Source organism: Homarus americanus, unplaced genomic scaffold (genome assembly GCF_018991925.1).
Source record: "Homarus americanus isolate GMGI-L3 unplaced genomic scaffold, GMGI_Hamer_2.0 scaffold56241, whole genome shotgun sequence".
Taxonomy (NCBI): domain Eukaryota; kingdom Metazoa; phylum Arthropoda; class Malacostraca; order Decapoda; family Nephropidae; genus Homarus; species Homarus americanus.
In genome coordinates, this window is record NW_024740202.1 from 5,664,308 (window position 1) to 5,689,994 (window position 25,687).

The 25,687-nt window shown below is 43.5% G+C and overlaps 1 protein-coding gene across 1 annotated transcript in view; it reads right to left on the minus strand.

Moving 5' to 3' along the window:
• The window catches only part of LOC121875262, a 169,900-nt gene that overhangs the window by 115,954 nt on the left and 28,259 nt on the right, over positions 1 to 25,687 (minus strand). Inside the window, exon 2 of the mRNA XM_042379723.1 lies at positions 21,138 to 21,279. Coding sequence (XP_042235657.1) covers positions 21,138 to 21,279 — 142 coding nt within the window. The remainder of the gene's footprint in view (positions 1 to 21,137; positions 21,280 to 25,687) is intronic.

Below are 25,687 nucleotides of genomic sequence, written 5' to 3' on the forward strand. Positions count from 1 at the left end.
CCGAACATGATTATAACAACCACGACCATGATTATAACAACCATGTCAATGCATATAACAACCACGAATACGATCATAACAACCACGTATATCATCATAAGAACCATTACCATGAATATAACAACCACGACCATGATTATAACAAACCCCGACCATGATTATAACAACCACGACCATGATAATAACAACCTCGCCCATGATTATAACAACCACTACTATGATTATAACAGCCACGACCATGATTATAACAACCACGACCATGATAATAACAACCTCGCCCATGATTATAACAACCACTACTATGATTATAACAGCCACGACCATGGTTATAATAACCAAGACTATGATTATAACAATCACGACCATGGTTATAACAACCACGATTATGATTATAACAACCACAACTATGATTATAACAACCACAACCCTGATTATAACAACCACGACCATGATTGTAACAACCACGACCATGATTATAACAACCACTACCTGATTATACCAACCACGACCATGATTATAACAACCACGACCACACGACCATGATTATAACAACCACGACCATGATAATGATAACCTTCACCATGATTATAACAACCGCAACTATGTTTATGACAATCATGACAGTGATTATAACAACCACGACCATGATTATTTCAACAACAACTATGATTATAACAACCACGACCATGATTATAACAACCACGACCATGATTATAACAACCAAGACTATGATAAGAACAACCACGACAATGATTATAACAACCACGGCCATGATTATAACAACCATGCTCATGATTATAACAACCATGCTCATGATTATAACAACCACGTCTTTGATCATAAAAACCACGACTATGATCATAACAAGCACGACCATGAATATATCAACCGCGACCGTGATTATAACAACCATTACCATGATTATAACAACTACGACCATGATTATTATAACCACGACCATGATAATAACAACCTCGACCATGATTATAACAACCACTACTATGAATATAACAGCCACGACCATGGTTATAACAACCACGACTATGATTATAACAACCACGACAATGATTATAACAACCATGCCCATGCTTATAACAACCACGACTATGATTATAACAACCACGACCCTGATTATAACAACCACGACAATGATTATAACAACCACGACCATGATAATAACAACCTCGACCATGATCATAACAACCGCGTCTATGATTATAACAACCACGACCATGATTATAACAACGACGACCATGATTATAAAACCCACGACCATGATTAGAACAACCACGACTATGGTTATAACACCCACGACCGTGATTATAAAACCTACGACCATGATTATAACACCTACGTCCATGATTATAACAACCACGACTATGATCATAACAACCACGACTATGATCATAAGAACCATGACCTTGATTACAACAACCACGACCATGATTATGACAACCACAACCATGATTTTTACAATGACGACTATGATTTAACACTCACGACCATGATTATAACAACCACAACTATGATTATAACACCCTCCACCATGATTATAACAACCACGACTATGATTATAACAACGACGACCATGATTATTACAACGACGACCATTATTATATCACCCACGACCATGATTATATGAACCACGACCATGATTTTAACAACCACGACTATGATTATAACAATCACGACCATGAACATAACAACCACGACCATGATTATAACACCTACGTCCACGATTATAACAATCACGACTATGATCATAACAACCACGACTATGATCATAAGAACCATGACCATGATTATAACAACCACGACCATGATTATGACAACCACGACCATGATTTTTACAACGACGACTATGATTTAACACTCACGACCATAATTATAACAACCACAACTATGACTATAACACCCACGAACATGATTATAACAACCACGACAATGATTATAACAACCACGACCATGATTATAACAACGACGACCATGATTATATCACCCACAACCATGATTATAACAACCACGACCATGATTACAAAAATCACGACCATGATTATTACAACCACTACCTGATTATAACAACCACGACCATGATTATAACACCATCGACCATGATTATAACTGTAGTGGATGCAATCCTAGACAAGGTTCTTGAAACTCCAGAGCACGAGCAGTAGGTATATTCAATAAGTGTACAAGACTTGGCGTGGTAGCCGACCGATACAGGAGCGAGCACAGGGGACCCCGGACCGTAGGTAGGCCGGAGCCGATCTGAGGGAAATTAGCTAGCTAGGCAAGGAGAGTTGCTAGACATTACTAGGACAATAAATGAGGTCTTCTAATTACTCGACTAGCGCGGTACAGACATAGTACATCGGGACATAGTAAATGGACATAGGCATTAGACATAAGCATAGATATCAGACATGCTATAATAATATGTAGTAATACAGACATGTGAATAAATGGTACAATGAATGGTAACAGAGTCTTGGCGTCAGGCGTGTTCACATATCTTGGTATGTACATATCTATACACCTCCCTCCCCCTTTACGCTCGTAGTGCAATCTCGAGCGGCTACGGACTCTTTTTCCATGAGTCGGGGGGAGCGGCGAGGGACAATGGGAGGATCAACTGACGACCTTCGTTCCTGGTCTGGGCAAGGGGACACAGGGGACGGGGAGGAAGGTTCGTCACTAGAGGATGGCACTGGGCGGAGGTGGCGTCTGTTTCGCCACCACACACGACCACTGGGGAGGCGGACTTGGTACGAACGAGACTCGCCACGGCCCATGACGACCCCGACCTTGTCCCAGCGGTGTGACGTCGGGTCCTGGATTCGTACTTGCTGGCCGACGGCCAACCTGGGAAGGGGGCGGGCTTGGGCGTCATAGTGGCTTGTCACTTGGGCCATCCGGGCAGCCTCACGGCGGTCACACTCGTCCGCCTTGATCTGCCATTCATCTAAGAAGGACTGGGGGTGGGCAGGCACACAAGTACGAAGGGGGCGGCCATACAACACCTGGGCAGGAGAGCGTCCGGCAGGGGTAGGGGTGTTACGGAGTTCCAGTAGGCCCCTGTCGAACTCCTCGCAGTCCAGGTTCCCCGTCGGTGCTGTCTTGAGGATGAGGTATTTTACGGACTTTACCGCTGCCTCGGCGTGGCCATTCGCCTGCGGGTAATGAGGGGAGGTGACGATGTGGTGGACGCCCCAGCGTTCGGCGAAGCTCTTGAACTCGTGGCTATTGAACGGGGGCCCACCGTCGGTTCGGAGGCGGAGAGGCACTCCGACTTCCCGGAAGAAGCAACAAAACATCCGGATGACCCTGGAAGAGGTGGTGTCCCGACCACAGGGAACTACCACGGGCCATCCAGAGAGCCTGTCGGCGACCACCAGGAAAGACTTTCCGGCCACATTAAAGAAGTCGGCGGACACGGACTCAAAGGGCCGCTTTGGGAGGTCATTGCACAGGTACGGCTCTTGTTGCTGGCTGGGCTGGAGTTGCTGGCAAGGCTCACAGGCCTCAACCGTGCTCTTAATATCGGCGTCAATACCAGGCCAGAAGACGGTCTGACGGGCTCTGCGCCTGGTGGCTTCAACGCCGCGGTGGCTGTCATGGAGGCGGGATAAGGTGCGCCGGCGGAGGGCAGCGGGAACGACGATCCTGGGGCCGTACAACACCAGCTCTCCGTCCGCATAGAGGCTATCCCTTAGCTTCCAGAAGGGGAGGGCGGAGGCGTGAATGTCGTAGCGGTTGGTGGGGAATCCAGCGGAGACTTAGTCGAGGAGTTGGACGTATGCCGGGTCTTGAGCGGCGGCGATGCGAAGCTCCTGGAGAGTCCTATCGTCTTCGATGGAGGGCGTCGTCGTCGTCTTGTCAGCAAGAGAAGTGGTTGTGTGTGTCACTAAAGACCGAACGTGAGCCGCGGCCGTGGTACAGTCGACTTCATCTTCAGGTGTGGGGCGACTAACAGGGGCTCGGGAGAGGGCGTCTGGTATGCACAGAAGCTTCCCGGCGCACCACACAGCTGTAAAGACGTAAGGGGCGGTCTTCTCTTTGAGACGTTGGAGGCGAGGATTTTCGATGGCGTCCAACGTGTAGTGATTGAGGATGGGTATGAGCGGGCGATGGTCCGTCATGAGGGTGAAATGCCCAAGGCCGAACAGGTAAAGGCGGCACTTGGCCATAGCCCAGGCGACTGCCAGCATCTCTAGTTCGATGGTGGCGTATCTGGTCTCCGTGTCCGTCAAAAACCTGGAGCCACACTGAACTAAGCGCAGTCTACCCTGGCCGTGGTCTTGAAGGAGGGCATATCCGAGGCCGTATAGACGGGAGGCGTCGGTCTGGAGGACCACTGGTAAGGACGGGTCGAAGGGTGCCAGGACTGGTGGTGACAGCAACGCCTTCTTAACATTCCTGAACGCTAGGTCGTGGTCAGGAGTCCAGAGGAAAGAGCGCTTGGGGCTCATGAGGGGGCGTAGAGGTTGGGCTGATGTGGCGATTTTAGGGGAGAAGTCGGCCAGCTGATTTACCAGGCCCATAAATGAGCGAAGGTCGGTCAGGTTCGCTGGAGTAGGGAAGTCCCTGATGGCCTTGACCTTCTCCTCATCAGCTGAGATCCCCTCTGGCGAGATGTTGTAGCCGCAGTAGTTAACTTGGGAGGCGGCGACCACAAATTTATCTTTGTTCAGGGTGATACCATGGGCACGACATCTTGTGAGCATCAGATGAACTCGGTTCAAGTGGGCCGGGAGATCATCGTCGAAGAGCAGGATGTCATCTACGACCTTCACGCAGTTGGTGACACCCTGCAGAGCCATATCCCCACGGAGGCAGTACGCATCCCCCGTTGCTGCGAAGCCCATGGGTCCGCGGCAGTGTTGGAAGCGGCCGTAGGGCGTGATGAATGTAGTGAGGTGGCGATCTTCTTCCGCCAGGTCGACTTGCCAGTACCCATGTAGTGCATCCGCCGTGGTAAAGAACTTTGCAGACGGGGTGACGCTGCGGACTGCTTGGATGGGCGTAGGCGATGGATGGGCGGGACGGGAGACCTGCGAGTTGAGATGGGTGAGGTCCACTGTGATGCGAACACCTACAGGCTTGGGTGCCAAGACCATAGGGTGGCACCACTCGGAGGGCTCCTCACCGGCGTGTCTGATGATCCCCTGCTGCACCAGAGAATCGAGCTCCGCCTTCACCTTGTCCCGTATGGCAAAGGGGATAGGCCTGGGTGTGTGGATGGCGAAAGGCGTCGCGCCAGGCTTGAGGTGGATTCTCATCGGGGGGCCTGTCATCTTCTTGAGCGGCGTCTTCTGGAGGTCGGGCTTGGAGACAAGGACGTCGCTGAACTGACGAAAAAAGAACTCCCGGGCGGCAGCAGGTGTGGTCATGGCTGAAACAGGTATCTCTGCACACCTGTTGAGGTGTGTCACAGCGAGGATGGGCTTTGGGAACTCGGATGAGACGATGGCCAAGTCCTGACAATGGCCACATGACAAGAGAGGGGTTTGGATGCCCTCATGGACGTGGACTGTGGCAAGGCAAGACTTGGGACCGAGCTGTAGTGTTGCCTTGAAGCAACCCAAAGGTGGAGACATCGGGGACCCGTCCGCTGTGAGCACGTCGTTCATGGCTGTGGGTGACAGGCTACTCCTGGGGATGTTGAGGGCGTCCAGGTGTGTTGGTCCAATCACCGTGATGTCCGCGCCCGTGTCAGGTATCATCAGGAGGTTGGAAGAGTTGGTACCGTAGGACAGACGAACATTGACGGGCTTGGGGGACCTGTCACTCGAGGTATCATCCACGCGTCGGCATCCTTTGTTGTTCTTGGGAGACGGTGGTGTGGACGTTCTGTCGGGCTGTGAAGAGACGTTTTGACCTGGAGATGGAGGCTTCTTGGTGGACCTGCAACACTTGGCGAAGTGTCCTTGCTTGTTGCAAGCGTTGCATGAGGCCTTGTTGGCAGGACATCGAGGTGTGCGGGGCCAATGGCCTTGAAACCCGCAGTTTCGACATGTACTATCAGCCGCAGGGCACTTACCTGGACCGTGCTGGCGCTGACAGCTTCTGCAGGATTCGGGAGAAGAAACTGGTGACTGTGACGGGGGCTGTGGAGAGGACGCCGTCTGCATCTGGCGTTGATTCCTCTTGTAGGTGGAGACGGCGTGGACTTGAGATGGCAATGAGTGTATAGCTGAGGCAGCCTCTCTTGTGGCCTCATACGACCTGCAACAGGTGACGAAGTCGGTGAGGGAAGCGGCAGCGTCGAGAGTGAGGAGTTTCTGAAGCAGGTCCTCGTCACGTACACCCATCAGCAAGATCATCTTGAGCTGGATCTCAGCACAGGTTACAGGATCGCCTGTACATAGGTCCACCTCGGCTGTTAGGTCCTTAAGTCGTGCATAGAATTCTGAGAATGATTCCCCAGAAGCTTGTTTGCAGGATAGCAGTTCCCTACGACGCAGAGCTTCATTGCGGAGGCCACGGAAATGACTCTGCAAGGCGTTTAAAACCTCTGTCACTGACCTGGGGGAGTCAGGGGGGATGGCTAGCGTGTGCTCTAGGAGGCGTTGAACATCGAGGGAAATGCACGATCTTAATTGGATGAGTTGTTTATGAGGGGGCATTCGGTAGAGGTCAGACATAACAGCAAAGTCTTCGAAACGACGTCGCCATTGACGGTATACTTGATATGTTGCATCAGATTGAAGAGGTGGGGGACTGGGAACTGAAGACTTGCTGTGCAGGGGTGTACTCGAGACGGCAGGCGGTGGAGGAGGCACGGAGAGGTCGACGAGAGTTGAGACTGGAGTAGGTGGTTGAGAGGGCACTGAGGTATACCCAAGGGGGATAGGTGACGTGTGAGGGGGCGTTGTCTGAAAGATAGATGAAGAGGCTGAAGCTGGCGAATTGGTTGTGGCAGCTGGTGAAGTCGTCCTCGTTGCCAGCAATTCCAATAGTCGCAGGAGTTTGTGGTTATCAGCTTGGTGTTGTTGTTGAAGTTGAAGGCGGTAAGCTGATGCCTCTGACTGTCTTGACAATTCCTCTTGACGTCTTGACCATTCCTCTTGACATCGTTTTTCCTCCTCTAATTGACGTCTTTGGGCTTCCTTCTCTTGAGAAACTTGTAGGAAGTGGATTAACCGACGTATATCCTGGCTCCCATCCTTTGAATTTGGCGCGCCCGGCGTGTGAGGCGTGAGGGGGGGTGGGGGGGTCTGTGAGGCTTCGTCTACCTCATAATCCTCATCTAAATTTCCCGGCAAATCGTCGTGGTCAGACATCTCGTGTTTGGTATGGTTGCGATGGGAAAGACAAGGAGAATAAGGTGAAGTGCTATGTTTTCGTCAATGGACTTGCTTAAGTGCAGGAACTGGCGGGCAAGTAAAAGAGTACTGACTGTAATATTTGTGAAGTGAGAGGAGGCGGCTGGCGGCTGGCGGCGGTGGTGGTGCTTGTATTCCTCCGCGCGCGGGCGAGCTGGCTCAGTGGGAGGGGGACGCAGGCAGTGGCCTGCGGGCCGGCGTAGATGGAGGATGTATGCCGGAAGTGCTGTCTTGGAAACTGGGCTGAAGGCGTGTCTGCTACCTGTAGGGCCGCAGAAACATAGCAAAGAGACATAAATGGCACTGCACTTCACTTTGGGCACTTCACAAGGTCACAAAGCACTTTAAATCCAGGGGCACTGTGGAGTATATCTTCTGGGCGGGAAACAGACGGGGCCGGCTCTTGCGACTTGTTAACTGTCGTGTTGGAGCTACTCAAACTGCGCCATGTAGTGGATGCAATCCTAGACAAGGTTCTTGAAACTCCAGAGCACGAGCAGTAGGTATATTCAATAAGTGTACAAGACTTGGCGTGGTAGCCGACCGATACAGGAGCGAGCACAGGGGACCCCGGACCGTAGGTAGGCCGGAGCCGATCTGAGGGAAATTAGCTAGCTAGGCAAGGAGAGTTGCTAGACATTACTAGGACAATAAATGAGGTCTTCTAATTACTCGACTAGCGCGGTACAGACATAGTACATCGGGACATAGTAAATGGACATAGGCATTAGACATAAGCATAGATATCAGACATGCTATAATAATATATAGTAATACAGACATGTGAATAAATGGTACAATGAATGGTAACAGAGTCTTGGCATCAGGCGTGTTCACATATCTTGGTATGTACATATCTATACAATATCAACCACGACCATGAGTATAACAACCACGACTATGATTATAACAACCACGACCATGATTATAACAACCACGACCATGATTTTAACAACCACTACCTGATTATAACAACCACGACCATGATTATAACAACCACGACTATTATTATAACAACCACGACCATGCTTAAAACAACCACAGAAAAGATTATAACAACCATAACCATGATTATAACAACCACGACTATGATCATAACAACCACGACTATGTTCATAACAACCATGACCATGAGTATAACAAGCACGACCATGATTATTATAACCACGACCATAATCTAACAACCACGACCATGATTATAACAACCATGACCATGATTATAACAACCACGACTATGACTATAACAAGCACGACCATGAATATAACAAGCACGACCATGAATACAACAACCACGACCATGATTATAACAACCACGACCATGCTTAAAACAACCACAGAAAAGATTATAACAACCATAACCATGATTATAACAACCACGACTATGATCATAACAACCACGACTATGTTCATAACAACCATGACCATGATTATAACAAGCACGACCATGATTATTATAACCACGACCATGATCTAACAACCACGACCATGATTATAACAACCATTACCATGATTATAACAACCACGACTATGACTATAACAAGCACGACCATGAATATAACAACCACGCCCATGATTATTACAACTACGACCATGATCATAAACACGACCAAGATTATAACAACCACGACTATGATTGAAACAACCACGACCATGATTGTAACAACCACGACCATGATTACAACAACCACGATTATAATTATAACAACAACGACTATAATTATAACAACCACGACCAAGATTATAACAACCTCGACCATGAGTATAACAACCAAGACTATGATTATAACAGCCACGACAATGATTATAACAATCACGATCATGAGCATAACAACCACGACCATGATTATAACAACCATGACCATGATTATAACAACCACGACCATGATTATTATAACCACGACCATGATCTAACAACCACGACTATGATTATAACAACACCGACCATGATTATAACAACCACGACTATGATTATAACAAGCACATCCATGAATATAACAACCACGACTATGATTATAATAACCACGACCATGATTATAACAACCACGAATACGATTATAACAACCACGACCATGATGATAACAACCCCGAACATGATTATAACAACCACGACCATGATTATAACAACCATGTCAATGCATATAACAACCACGAATACGATCATAACAACCACGTATATCATCATAAGAACCATTACCATGAATATAACAACCACGACCATGATTATAACAAACCCCGACCATGATTATAACAACCACGACCATGATAATAACAACCTCGACCATGATTATAGCAACCACTACTATGATTATAACAGACACGACCATGGTTATAACAACCAAGACTATGATTATAACAATCACGACCATGGTTATAACAACCACGACTATGATTATAACAACCACGACTATGATTATAACAACCACAACCCTGATTAAAACAACCACGACCATGATTCTAACAACCACGACCATGATTATAACAACCACTACCTGATTATACCAACCACGACCATGATTATAACAACCACGACCACACGACCATGATTATAACAACCACGACCATGATAATAATAACCTCCACCATGATTATAACAACCACGACTATGATTATAACAATCACGACCAAAAACATAACAACCACGACCATGATTATAACAATCACGAGTATGATTATAACAATCATGACAGTGATTATAACAACCACGACCATAATTATTTCAACAACTACTATGATTATAACAACCACGACCATGATTATAACAACCACGACCGTGATTACAACAACCAAGACTATGATAAGAACAACCACGACAATGATTATAACAACCACGCTCATGATTATAACAACCACGTCTATGATCATAAAAACCACGACTATGATCATAACAAGCGCGACCATGAATATATCAACCACGACCGTGATTATAACAACTACGACCATGATTATTATAACCACGACCATGATTATTATAACCACGACCATGATAAGAAAAACCTCGATAATGATTATAACAACCACTACTATGAATCTAACAGCCACGACCATGGTTATAACAACCACGACTATGATTATAACAACCACGACAATGATTATAACAACCATGCCCATGCTTATAACAACCACGACTATGATCAAAACAACCACGAATATGATCATAAGAACCATGACCATGATTATAACAACCACGACCCTGATTATAACAACCACGACAATGATTATAACAACCACGACCATGATATTAACAACCTCGACCATGATTATAACAACCGCGTCTATGATTATAACATTCACGACGATGATTATAACAACGACGACCATGATTATAAAACCCACGACCATGATTAGAACAACCACGACTATGGTTATAACACCCACGACCGTGATTATAAAACCTACGACCATGATTATAACACCTACGTCCATGATTATAACAACCACGACTATGATCATAACAACCACGACTATGATCATAAGAACCATGACCTTGATTATAACAACCACGACCATGATTATGACAACCACGACCATGATTTTTACAACGACGACTATGATTTAACACTCACGACCATGATTATAACAACCACAACTATGATTATAACACCCTCCACCAATTTTATAACAACCACGACTATGATTATAACAACGACGACCATGATTATCACAACGACGACCATGATTATATCACCCACGACCATGATTATAACAACCACGACCATGATTATAACAACCACGACTATGATTATAACACTCACGACCATGAACATAACAACCACGACCATGATTATAACACCTACGTCCATGATTATTATAACCACGACAATGATCATAACAACCACGAATATGATCATAAGAACCATGACCATGATTATAACAACCACGACCATGATTATGACAACCACGACCATGATTTTTACAACGACGACTATGATTTAACACTCACGACCATGATTATAACAACCACAATTATGACTATAACACCCACGAACATGATTATAACAACCACGACAATGATTATAACAACCACGACCATGATTATAACAACGAAGACCATGATTATATCACCCACGACCATGATTATAACAACCACGACCATGATTACAAAAACCACGACCATGATTATTACAAGCACTAAATGATTATAACAACCACGACCATGATTATAACACCAACGACCATGATTTTAACAACCACGACTATGATTATAACAGCCACGACCACGAAATTAACAATCACGAGTATGATTATAATAATCACGACAGTGAATATAACAACCACGACCATGATTATAACAATCACGACTATGATTATAACAACAACAACCATGATTATAACAACCACGACCATGATTATAACAACCACGACCATGATTATAACAACCACAACTATGATTATAACAACCACGACCATGATTATAACAACCACGACCATGATTATAACAACCACGATTATAACAACCACGACCAAGAGTATAACAACCACGACTATGATTATAACAACCACGACCATGATTATAACTACCACGACCATGATTTAACAACCACTACCTAATTATAACGACCACGACCATGATTATAACAACCACGACAATGATTATAACAACCACGACCATGCTTAAAACAACCACAGAAAAGATTATAACAACCATAACCATGATTATAACAACCACGACTATGATCATAACAACAACGACTATGTTCATAACAACCATGACCATGATTATAACAAGCACGACCATGATTAATATAACCACGACCATGATCTAACAACCACGACCATGATTATAACAACCATGACCATGATTATAACAACCACGACTATGATTATAACAAGCACGACCATGAATATAACAAGCACGACCATGAATACAACAACCACGACCATGATTATAACAACCACGATTATGAATATAACCAAGGCCATGATAATAACAACCACGACCATGATTATAAAAACCTCGACTATGATTATAACAATCACGACCATGAACATAACAACCACGACCATGATTATAACAACCACGACCATGATTATAAACCCCACGACCACTATTATAACAACCACGACTGAGATTATAACACCCACAACCATGATTATAACACCTACGACCATGATAATAACACCAATGACCATGATTATAACAACCAAGACCATGATTATAACAACCACGACTATGATTATAACAATTACGACCATGAACATAACAACCACGAAAATGATTATAACAACCACGACCATGATTATAAACCCCACGACCACTATTATAACAACCACGACTACGATTATAACACCCACAACCATGATTATAACACCTACGACCATGATAATAACACCAACGACCATGATTATAACAACCACGACCATGATTATAACTACCACGTGTAAGATTATAGCAACCACGTCCATCATTATAGCAACCACGACCATGATTATAATAACCACTACCATGATTATAACAACCACGGCCATGATTATAACAACCACTACTATGATTATTACAATACGACCATGATTATAACAACCACGACCTTGATTATAACAACCTCGACCATGATTATACCAACCACGACTATGATTATAACAACCATGCCCATAATTATAACAACCACAACTATGATCATAACAACCACGACTATGATTATTATAACCACGACGATGATCTAACAACCACGAATATGATTATAACAACCACGACCATGATTATAACAACAGCGACTATGATTATAACAAGCACATCAATAAATATAACAAGCACGATCATGAATATAACAACCACAACCATGATTATAACAACCATGACCATGATTATAACAACCACGACTATGATTATAACAATCACGACCATGAGCATAACAACTACGACCATGATTATAACAATCACGAGTATGATTTTAATAATCATGACAGTGATTATAACAACTACGACCATGATTATAACAACCACGACAATGATTATAACAACCACGACCATGATTATAACAACCACGACCATGATTATAACAACCACGACCATGATTTTAACAACCACGACCATGATTATAACAACCACGAATGTGATTATAACGACAACGACCATGATTATAACAACCACGACCATGATTATAACAACCATACGCCATGAGTATAACAACCACGACTATGATCATAACAAAAACGACTATGTTCTTTAGAACCACGACCATGATTATAACAACCACGACCATGATATTAGCAGCCACGACCATGATTATAACAACCACGACCATGATTATAACAACCACGACCATGATTATAACAACCACGAATGTGATTATAACGACAACGACCATGATTATAACAACCACGACCATGATTATAACAACCACGACCATGATTATAACAACCACGACCATGATTGTAACAACCACGACCATGATTATAACAAATACAAATATGAATATAACATCCATGAATGTGATTATAACAACAACGAACATGATTATAACAACCACGACCATGATTATAACAACCACGAATGTGATTATAACGACAACGACCATGATTATAACAACCACGACCGATGCCATGAGTATAACAACCACGACTAAAACAAAACGACTATGTTCTTTAGAACCACGACCATGATTATAACAACCACGACCATGATATTAGCAGCCACGACCATGATTATAACATATGACCACGACCGACGGTATAACAACCACGAATGTGATTATAACGACAACGACCATGATTATAACAACCACGACCATGATTACAACAACCACGACCATGATTATAACAACCACGACCATGATTGTAACAACCACGACCATGATTATAACAAATACAAATATGAATATAACATCCATGAATGTGATTATAACAACAACGAACATGATTATAACAACCACGACCATGATTATAACAACCACGACTATGATTATAACAATCACGACCATGAGCATAATAACCACGACCATGATTATAACAATCACAAGTATGATTATAACAACCACGACCATGATATTAACAACCACGACCATGAGTATAACAACCACGACTATGATTATAACAACCACGACCATGATTATAACTACCACGACCATGATTACAACAAACACTACCTGATTATAACAACCACGACCATGATTATAACAACCACGACTATGATTATAACAACCACGACCATGATTAAAACAACCACAGCAAAGATTATAACAACCATATCCATGATTATAACAACCACGACTATGATCATAACAACCACGACTATGTTCATAACAACCATGACCATGATTATAACAAGCACGACCATGATTATTATAACCACGACCATGATCTAACAACCACGACCATGATTATAACAACCACGACCATGATTATAACAACCACGACCATGATTATAACAACCACGACCATGATTATAACAACTAAGACCATAATTATAACAACCACGTCTATGATTATAACAACCTCGACCATGATCATAACAACACGACTATGATCATAAGAACCACGACCATGATTATAACAACCACGAACATGATTATAACACCTACGACTATGATTATAACACCAACGACCATGATTATAACAACCACGACTATGATTATAACAACCACGACCATGATTATAACAACCACGACCATGATTATAATAACCACGTCTATGATTATAACAACAATGACCATGAACATATCAACCACGACCATGATTATAACAACGACGAACATGATTGTAACAACCAGGACCATGATTATAAGAATCAGGACCATGATTATAAAAACCACGACCATGATTAAAACAACCTCGACCATGATTATAACAACCACGATTATGATTATAACAGCCACCACTATGATTATAAAATGCACGACGGTGAATTTATCAACCACGACCATGATTATAACTACCACGACTATGATTTTAACAACCACGTCCATGATTTTAACAACCACGACCATGATTATAACAACCACGACCATGATTATAACAACCACGACTATGATTATAACAATACGACCATGATTATAACAACCACGACCATGATTATATCAACCACGACCATCATTATAACAACCAAGACTATGATTATAACAACCATGCCCATTATTATAACAACCCCAACTATGATCATAACAACCACGACTATGATCATAACAACCACGACCATGATTATAACAACCACGACCATCATTATAACAACCACGACCATCATTATAAGAACCACGACCATCATTATAACATCCACAACCATTATTTTAACAACCACGACCATGATTATAACAACCACGACCATGATTATTATAACCACGACCATGATATAACAACCACGACTATGATTATAACAAGCACGACCATGATTATAGCAACCATGACCATGATTATTACAAACACGAATATGATTATAACAACCACGACCATGATTATAACAACCACGACCATGTGTATAACAACCACGACTATGATTATAACAAGCACGACCCTGAATATAACAAGCACGACGGGGGGGACCTGTGGTAGAAGCGGTACCGTTCTTGCCTTGCAAGCGAGATGTCACGAGTTCGATTCCCGGGCCGGTGGAAGTTGTTTGGACTTACTTCCTAGCCCCCATTAATCCCTGTTTACCTAGAAGTAAAGTAGGTACCTGTTGTAAGTCGAAAGTTGCGATTTCGTATTTAGGGAGTTGTTGGAGCTTCCAATAACTTGATGACATAAACCACTGACTCTTCAGGCTTCTACGCCCTTGACTCTTCAGTCTTCTACGCCCTTAACTCATGAGACATAAAGGCAAGCATGAACTTAGCAAGCATGACCATGAATATAACAACCACGACTATGATTACAACAACCACGACCATGATTATAACAACCACGACCATGATTATAACAACCGCGGATATGATTATAACAACCACGACCATGATTATAACAACCACGACTATGATTATAACAACCACGACCATGATTATATCAACCACGGTTATGATTATAACAACCACGACCATGATTATAACAACCACGACCATGATATTAACAACCACAACCATGATTATAACAACCATGCCCATGATTATAACAAGCACGACTATGATCACAAAAACCACGACTATGATTATAACAACCACGACTATGATTTTAACACCAACGACCATGAATATAACACCCACGACTATGAGTATAACACCCAATACCATGATTATAACAACTATGTTTATAACAACCACGACCATGATTATAACAACCACGACCATGATTATATCAGCCACGACCATCTGGAAAACGATGTGGCTGTACGTTGCCAGCCGGACGGCGGTTGAGCGCTCGCCAAGCACGAGCTTTGGAACTTACGCCTCGGTAAACTGTACCACTGGACTCGGTCCGGGCACGAAGGGGCCACGACCACTTGTATTTGCTATAATGGTGTATTCTAGGTAGATGGCCATGCAGTGTCGTTGTGCACTGTTACGGGTATGGTGGTGGAACCTCTCATGACTTATGAATTCAGGAGTAAAGTATAAAGAATCAGTTGGTGAATTGCCCCCCTTGACAAGTCACGAGTGGTTCCTCGTTCCACATAATTTTGGGTCTTATGTATGTGCATGCTGATTTGGCTCTGATGATATCGGGGCGTATTGACATTTGCTAATTAATTTATTAGGTTTCAGAGCATTATAATATTTTATGAATATGTTTATTGAGAGAATGCTGAGGTAACAACCCGTCGGAGGTTGTGTTTTAACGGGAGGTAAGTGGATTCATGGAGGCGCGACCCCTGAACTTAGCAATTCCTGAGCTAGGAAGGACACATCATCCATTGTCTTGTGACGCACAGTGCATAATGGGACACGCCCGGGTCTTGGGTAATTATTGGGTCGTGTGAGCTATCATTGGGATCAGTGATATTCTTCCCTATATTGATAATATTGGTGTCTAGTGATGTAATATGTGTTGAGGATCAATCCAAATAAACTATTGCCATTTGTAATTAATAATTTCCTAGTGCTGTAAGGGTGTTGCGGATGATTAAGACAAGAGTTATATCATTATCTGTGCGTCTCTTTAAACCTAAACTCATTAACACCAGTCCAGGTCACGGAAAATACAAAAAATAACTATATCAATTTTGTTTGTGCTGATTCGTTATTTTGAGAGGTGCTTCCACCGCATTGCCATCCATATATCTACCCCAATAATAATACCGATCGGTTACCATTTTTTGAGTCTCAGATGAGAGAAAAAAAATTTTGTATTTCCACGAAGAATCAGGCCTGACAAATACTGACCACGATCATTTCAGTAACAATGTAAGTTTCGTTCCTTTATACTGGCCTAGCTGATGAATTCTAACAGTGCGCCTTAGTGATGAAGGTCAGGAATTTGGACTCTGGTGTACCCCAGGTAACACAGCAGCATAAAGCGCGTCGTTACCAGGACAAGAAGTCGGGGGAAGACCAGCACCTGTCAAAAAACGAGGAAGGGTAGGTACATTGGTGCCTACTTCCCACAACACTTCTGTAGCAGCCTCATTAGTAGCGGCGCTAAGTAAAGTGGAAGTGTTGTCCGTACCGGTGAGAGTGAATACTATCAGATTGGCTCTGGATATTGATACGGGTGCACGCGCAAATGTTTTGGCCTTGGCATCCTATCAGGAGTTACACTGTAGATTCCCTCACCGTGATTTCCTATGGAGACCTACTGACGCCGATCTCGAAGGAGTATCTGGCACGCAGCTGAGTATTGACGGAATGGTGACGTTACCACTTAGATTTTCAAGACGTGGTACTCCCTTCTATGCGGACTTTTATGTGGTTCAGCAATTTAATTTGCCATCCGGAATTTCGCAAAGGCCAACTCCTTCAAAACTTCATTTTCAATAAGAGAGGATCTCCAATTAAATATTTCCCCTTTAACAATCAGGCAAAGACTACACGAAGGAGGCATTCACCACAGATCTTCCGCCACCAAGGAGAAATAAAATGAGCGACATCGCTAGGGAAGGTTGCAGTTTGCTCGACGGTATGCTGAAGAAGGCCTAGATTTCTAGGGAAGAGTAATATTCACTGACGAAAAAACTTTCTCATCTAGCTCTCACGAAATGCTGAATTGCTGGAGGAGGAACAACACCCGGTATGCAAGACAGCATATTTATGAGGAAGCAAGGAGTGGCCATGTGACTTGCAATGTTTAGGAGATGGATATATGTGCACGGAGTTTGAGAGCTGACTGACATAGAAGGAAGATTCACAGCTGAACAGTATTTAGAAATACTCGAAGAAGTTATGCTTCCTTTGGTGCGTGTATATGCTTTCCCGTTCCCGAAAACATAATTTTCCTGCACGATAGGTATCCTATTCATATCGCCCGGATTGCAACGCGGTGGTTTGCAGAACAAAGAAATTTGCAAGTCTTAAACTGGCCAAGTAAAGGTTGTGACATGAACCCTGTAGAGAACGTTTGGGTCAATATTGTGAACGTGTGGGAGCCAGCTGAAGAGAGAACCAGGGTGCAGCTACAGGAGCATATACATCGTGAGTGGGAGGTCCTGAGGCGGAAACCGCAACTGATACACAATCACGTCGCCTCCGTTCCCAACAGGCTGCAGCAAGTAATCGAGAATGAAGGTGGCTGGACTAAATTTTAATGTGCCAGAAATAATTTCCTTATGTAATCAACGTCACATACTGAATGCACATCGATACTATTTTTTTTCCATGTTAACTGAAATAAATAAAATTTTCATAAATATCTGTCAAATTGTATAATAAATGTAAAGAAAACAATTCTCTTCTAATATCCTCACTTATGTAGTATGTATTCAGGATGATTTAAGTCAAACAAATCCTAGCATTATACTTATAAATATTATGAAAGAGTACAGTATCATATATGACAAATATATTGCATGTGAAATAATTACTATATCTACCACGGAAAAAATCAGAGAGGGAGGCGGAGACAAAGAAACAACTGCATAACGACACAATTCATACATTATTATATGAAATGGTCCGATCACAGCTCTCTGATCCGGCTCTTCAAGACACTTGTGACGAGGGAATTGATATTTCATATTTCAATCTCATATTTAATAAGTTCATGTCATGCCGTTCACAATATATTTATGTATTCTTGGAAAACGTTTACTGTAATAATTGTATTTGTGTATATTTTTCCTCCATTTATTTATAAGAAATGGGAAAAAAATCCTTGCCAAAATACCAAACTATGTTACAACGTTACCTCACAATTATTTCATAACTTACAATAATGCTCCAACACTCACGCACACTTGCATGGAAACATACGCACTCTGTCGTGAAGAAAGTCGAATTCAACGGGGTCCCTTGCCGTTTTTGTTAATTATAAAAAATATTCCATTAATTAGTGAAATCTCGTACTGAAGGTGTAGCTAATGCGGTAGCATATGTATTGTATCGCTGTAGACCTTTCAACTGTCATTACGATTGTCATCTGAGTAGACTTAGCTTATTATATATTTCAAATGATGAACTGACCCTTTAACCGTTGATTCTTGCTAGGTTAATGGGGCTGGGACATGTAAAAGTATATAGGGTTTTAGTAGCGAAACCCAACTGTCTGTTCTGTATTTATTAAGAAATATATTATATACAGTTCCAAGTGTATATCACTGTAACTTAATCACTGTGGCTATGAGTGTTAAAATGAGGACGGAGGCTATATCAAATAGCTCTTCTAAATACGTCCTCCTTGTGTGGGGGAGGGAGTGAGTGATAATCCCAAAGCAGCCGGCTTTTATATGCTGATCTAACATCTTTAGGGCTGCTCCTCAAGGAATTTCCTCAACCCGTGATGTGACCATGTCACCTCATAACCAGTGGAAAGTTACAGGGGTTGATATAATTATATAAACCCAATGTACTGCCCTGACATTTATATAAGAACTAAGGGGGGCTAACACAATGAATTTCTTTTGATTATTGATTGTTTGCCCGCAAAAAAACCTAGTTTTTAAACTGGTTCACCACTGGATCGCATTGGAAAGTCTTTCATTTCGTAGAAACTGTGTAGTATCCATCCCATGACATATAATTGAAACATAAATAAATAAATGAATAAATAAAACATTATATATAGATTTCTATTTTTAATGCCTCACAGGGAATGTAAAATAAATTATTTCATTAAATAAACTTCATAATACTGTCTCATATATACAACTGTTTTTACAGACAAGCATTACACACACAGACTAAGGCACACACACACTTACTACAGATAGCAGTGAACCGATGATTCTGTTTAATCCCACAGCGAGTTAAAACAGCAGTTTGTGTTGCATGAAATCAGCGTCTTTAGAAAGAAGTGTGTTTAGCATCGGTTACATACAACCGGAGTAATTACCCGAAAGGGATTAAACGTTTGAAGATAATATTAGTATAAATTAATGATAAACAGGCTACCTCATACATTGCTCTATCCATTTTAAAATCAAATTAACAGTATATACCAGCAGAAAGGTATAATATAATACGAAACAACAAAGCCCAACCATTAATTAAGCAACGGGGAACTAAGTAACCAATCACAGATCACTTTTACATTCATTCATAATTTTTTCTACGTTGTATAGTAAACACACGGCCTTGAGTTGCCAGCTGTCTCCAGGAGTGTTCGAAGAATCTTGAAAGAGACTGTACCAACCTGGTTAACTTTGAATTAACCAGCCGGTTCAATTTTCTCCGTCATCCATCTCCTATTTTATATCTTTATTTACCATCAATAGTACCATCCATCTTGAGGATCAGGAGAATACATATTTGGAGATTGTTATTTACTACTTGCAATGGAATTAGTAAAATTACTTACGTAATTGATGAGGGGCGACATTTGTAGTGTTTGCAACTGGTAAAGTAGAAGCTGAAGGCGAGACAGAGCAGCAGGACAATGTTGAGGATGAAGGAGTAACAACTCATCTGCAGGCGGGGTGTTGCTGTTGCTCTCCACACACCTGCATCATATAAATGAATAAACTTTCTCCATGTCACTTCTCACTGCCGCCTATTCACTCCATCTATGATCAGATTCTGTGAAAATACTAATATATTTTTATTATGAATTATCCTTAAGCCTATCACTTGAGTGATGTAACTTCACACACACACACTATATTTATGTTGTTTAAGTCTAGTTACAAGATCTTTACCTGTCTTGCCTAAGTAAAACATATTACATTCCTTGCAAGGAACCTTGTAAATGCAGCCGCCTGCATTGTTGGGGGAGTTCTTAATTAACATTTGTTTTACAGTGCATGAGATTTTAAATACCACATTAGCGTTGCAGGTTTACAGTTGTATAGGAATTTGAGGGTCACTGCCTTATGACCGGAACATTGTGGACACCTGCTGTCCCCTATGGACTTGTTCTCACTCTCCTCTTCTGTATATATTAGCCTTGTCAAGTATTTCTCCTTAGTCTGTACTCACCCCCGAAGATGTGAATTACATGAAAGCGCTTGAGAACTTCGTGTTTTCTTATTTCCTTGTTGTTATCAACTTGCTGCTGGCTAGGTCAAATCTAACCACTAGTTACCACCCACAGGCTAATGCCATGGTTGAGCGTTCCCACCGCTCGTTGAAAGATCACTTGTCGTTTTTGGTTAATAATCAATACTGCGGTTGGGACGATCAGCTACCTCTTGCACAACTGGCCATGAACACCGCAATTAATACCACCCTGCATAACACTCCTTACTTCGTTCACTTTGGTAGGGATCCAAACCCTCCTGCTGGTGTAATCAACCCCCCACCCTTATCCTATGGCGAGGACTACCCTTCTATCTTGCAAAATAGGTTACAAACGGTCTTTACTCGGGTGCAGGAACTAAACAGGAAAGGTCACTTACACAATGCCACCTACTATAACCTCAGGGTCACCCTTTCCAATATTACCATAGGTACCCTGGTCTTCCTAACTAACGAATCATCCTCCCCCGATACCCCCTCTAAGTTGCAACAGAGATGGCAAGGCCCATATAGAATAACCGCCCAACCCAGCAAAGTAAACTTCACTATTTCCCCGCTTTGCCAGGGGGGATGTCAGGAAACTGTGCATGTGAATAGATTGAAGCTGGCAACTGTCGACGATGACGTCTTGAACAAATCAGGCCTCACCAACCAGCCCCCTCTAGGAGTAACATTCCCTTTCCAACACCCTATCCCTCCACCAGCAACTGACCACCCTCCTCAGAACAATCAGGTGCCTCACACCCCAAGTAATAATCAGAGAACTCCCCAAGCTACTGCCCCACTTGTACCAGTAAGACCTGATCAGATTAGGGCTCATATATATAACACCAGGTCACAGAACATAGATTAAAGTAACGAGGCTAGGGGCACTTCTAATTGTTGATTCTCCACCCCGGGATCGTGTCCTTCTGCCAAGCTACAGAGTCAGCACTGCCCTTGCTCTTCACGGGCCTGGGCGAGGTCTCCCTGACCCCACACAAAATTCGGAGATGACACCACCACAACTGCAGCTGACCCTCTACCAGATGAGCTGAGACCAACGCATCCTGACTCATAATGGATGCCCGACACGAGCGGGACACGCAGCGGGCAACCCCGCGGCGAATGGGTGACGCCTTCACATCGACACCGCAAGCCCCAAGCTCCAGAAACGGGCTTGCATAATGCTGGCCCTCGATCTGGTTAAAGACACTGGGCTGCGTCTAGTCGCTCGCCTGCGGAACGACGAGACACGCACTGAGGCTACGGTCTCACAGCCCACAATACCGACAGACAACATCTATGGGTACCATCAGCCTGAGCAAGCTACGCCATGCAGGACCAGCGCAGCACCTAGCTCCAGGCAGGGAATCAGGTCGTCCCCTTGGAACTCAGGAGAAAATCCCGAAACCCCGACCTGCAACTTCAGTAGCAGCAAGCAACAGGCAACAAACAACTAGAGGTCCCAGTGGCGATGCAGACGACAGCTCCCTACGTTCCAGGACCTGTCAACTGGTCCCACTCACTTCCACTCCGGGAATGGAACCACCAGGTACCAGACAAGTAATGGCTGACCTCGGCCCACCCGGGATCTGCCTCGCCGGTGTTTACCACACCATTGGGGACGAAACAGAAGTGGCCTGACTACAAGTGGAGGAAGAAACAAGCAAACCCTGGGGGGCCCAACCAGGGAGGGATTCACCACTGTGAGGGTGTGGGACAGAACGGTCAGGGGTCTCGCCGACATTCACGTACGGAGGGCGAACTCTTGTCCGTGGACCCTGCCCTACACGCCATCCAAAGCGATGACTCCCCAAGCAGTGGACCGGCTTTGATCCTGGCCGGGAATGGCGGAAACTCAGATGGGATCAGAAAAATCCATCTGGACCACGACGGAAAATGAGACTCTACAGAGAAAACCCAGATGGGATTAGAAAAATCCATCTGAACCATGACGGAAAATGAGACTCTACAGAGGAAACTCAGATGGGACTAGAAAAATCCATCTGGAATACATCAGGAACTGCCGCTCTACACAGAAGTTCAAGTGGAGGAAGTGAGGCACTCGACACACACCGTGGCAGACCGCCGGACGGGACAGGAAATTCCAACCACTGTATCTACTGCGATCGTCCACCCTGATGCCGGGCACCGATTGGTGGAAGTGGTGATGGACCACGCGCCACCCGGGATCTCGACGAATGCTGACGAGTTTTTGTTTTTGCCATTGTATCTTGCTAATAATTTCTGCTGCCTTTTTAGTATGTACAAATATTTCTTATTGTTCACAAGTTGTATTTTTCCCCAACTCCCCCCCCCCCCTTTTTTTTAAGCGGCCATGTATCTTATTGTTATATCTGTTGTATGTGCTGCCCTGCGCAAGAGTTTAACAGTTGAAGCAACAAGAATGTAAATTTGTTCCAGGCTTGAAGACACTAACACTAGGGAACCTAAGCAGAAATAAGCCAGGGCAAGCAACACAATTGCATAACCTTTCAAACCTCCGACTGTGTACCCTCATCTAACTTCCTAATGTGACGTTCTCCGACAAGCACCTGCCTAGGCGCTCTCTTTCCCCTTCATATCTACATCCATCTTTCCTTTTCCGTATATTTAGTTAGCCGCTTAAATTTTTTAAATATTATCAGACTATGGTAAGATGTGAGGTGTATACTTTGCACCTCAGTAGCTATTTTTCGCAGGATGTGCACTCGCTTTGTCATCCACTGTAAACATCCACTGTTTGGCATGGAAGCTTTGATCTTGGCGGGAGGTATAGTGAGCTTTGTCAGATCAAACTAAGCCAGATTGTGAGATTGCAAAACTCGTCTCAGGGACTATCTTAGATACTACACTTGATATTGCTGTCTATGTGTGCCATCAGTTTTCTGTGATGGAAGCTTTGGTCTTGGCGGGAGGTGTAATGATTGAATATCAGACCAGAGCTTACAGCCCAGAATTACATTACACATAACAGCAAGTACAGTACAGACCGCATGGTACCCTAACACCACAGGTTGACACACCGCAGGTCAAGACCTGACCCCGGCCCAAGTACTTGCATAACCATACGACATAACCGTGTTAAGGAAACCACACCTGGCCAAGACCCACCCGGGCGGTAATAATTACAAAGCACTATTGTCCTGCGACATGACCTCACCTGGGCAAACACCTGTCCAGACCTGACCCAAGGGAGATCAAGGGCCCGCTGACCGGCCAGCACCCCTGTTACCCAACCCAACAACCCGGTCAAGACACACCCACTTAAGTAGGAGAGGTCACCCCCCGGCTCGTCCAATATATAGGGGCTGGAGCTCCTCTCCCCGAGGAGAGTGTGTCTTGTAACCAGGAAGGGCCAGCTACTACGTCCCCGGTCCCACTCGAGAGAAGTCCGCCACTAAGTGTAACGAAGTCTCAGCCGGGTCCATCGACAGAGTGCTGTCAACTCAACGTGTAACAGTAAGTGCTGGCTGTGTAGACGGTCGAAGTGGGGTGATCCCGAACCTCCCCAACGATCGACTTAGTGAAGTGCCCATTCTAATTGTGAGGTTAGGTCATATGAGAATACCATAGTCTATCATAAATTGTGTACGAACCCCCTCCCCCCCCCATTAATTCCCCCTATTGAACTAGTAAAATAAAGCTGTAACACGCATTGGTGTTTTATATACTACACTTGTACTGTGCCTGTGTTTATATACAGTGTAAACATCACACCCTCGAGACACGCTACCATTTCCTCTCGCTATAATACTCTACAACTTAAACTCCTAGCTTACTTCGTCATGTGAGATTTTGTCTCATTACATATATATATATATATAAGATATAATATATATTATATATATTACACATATATATATATATATATATATATATATATATATATATAGAATATAATATATATTA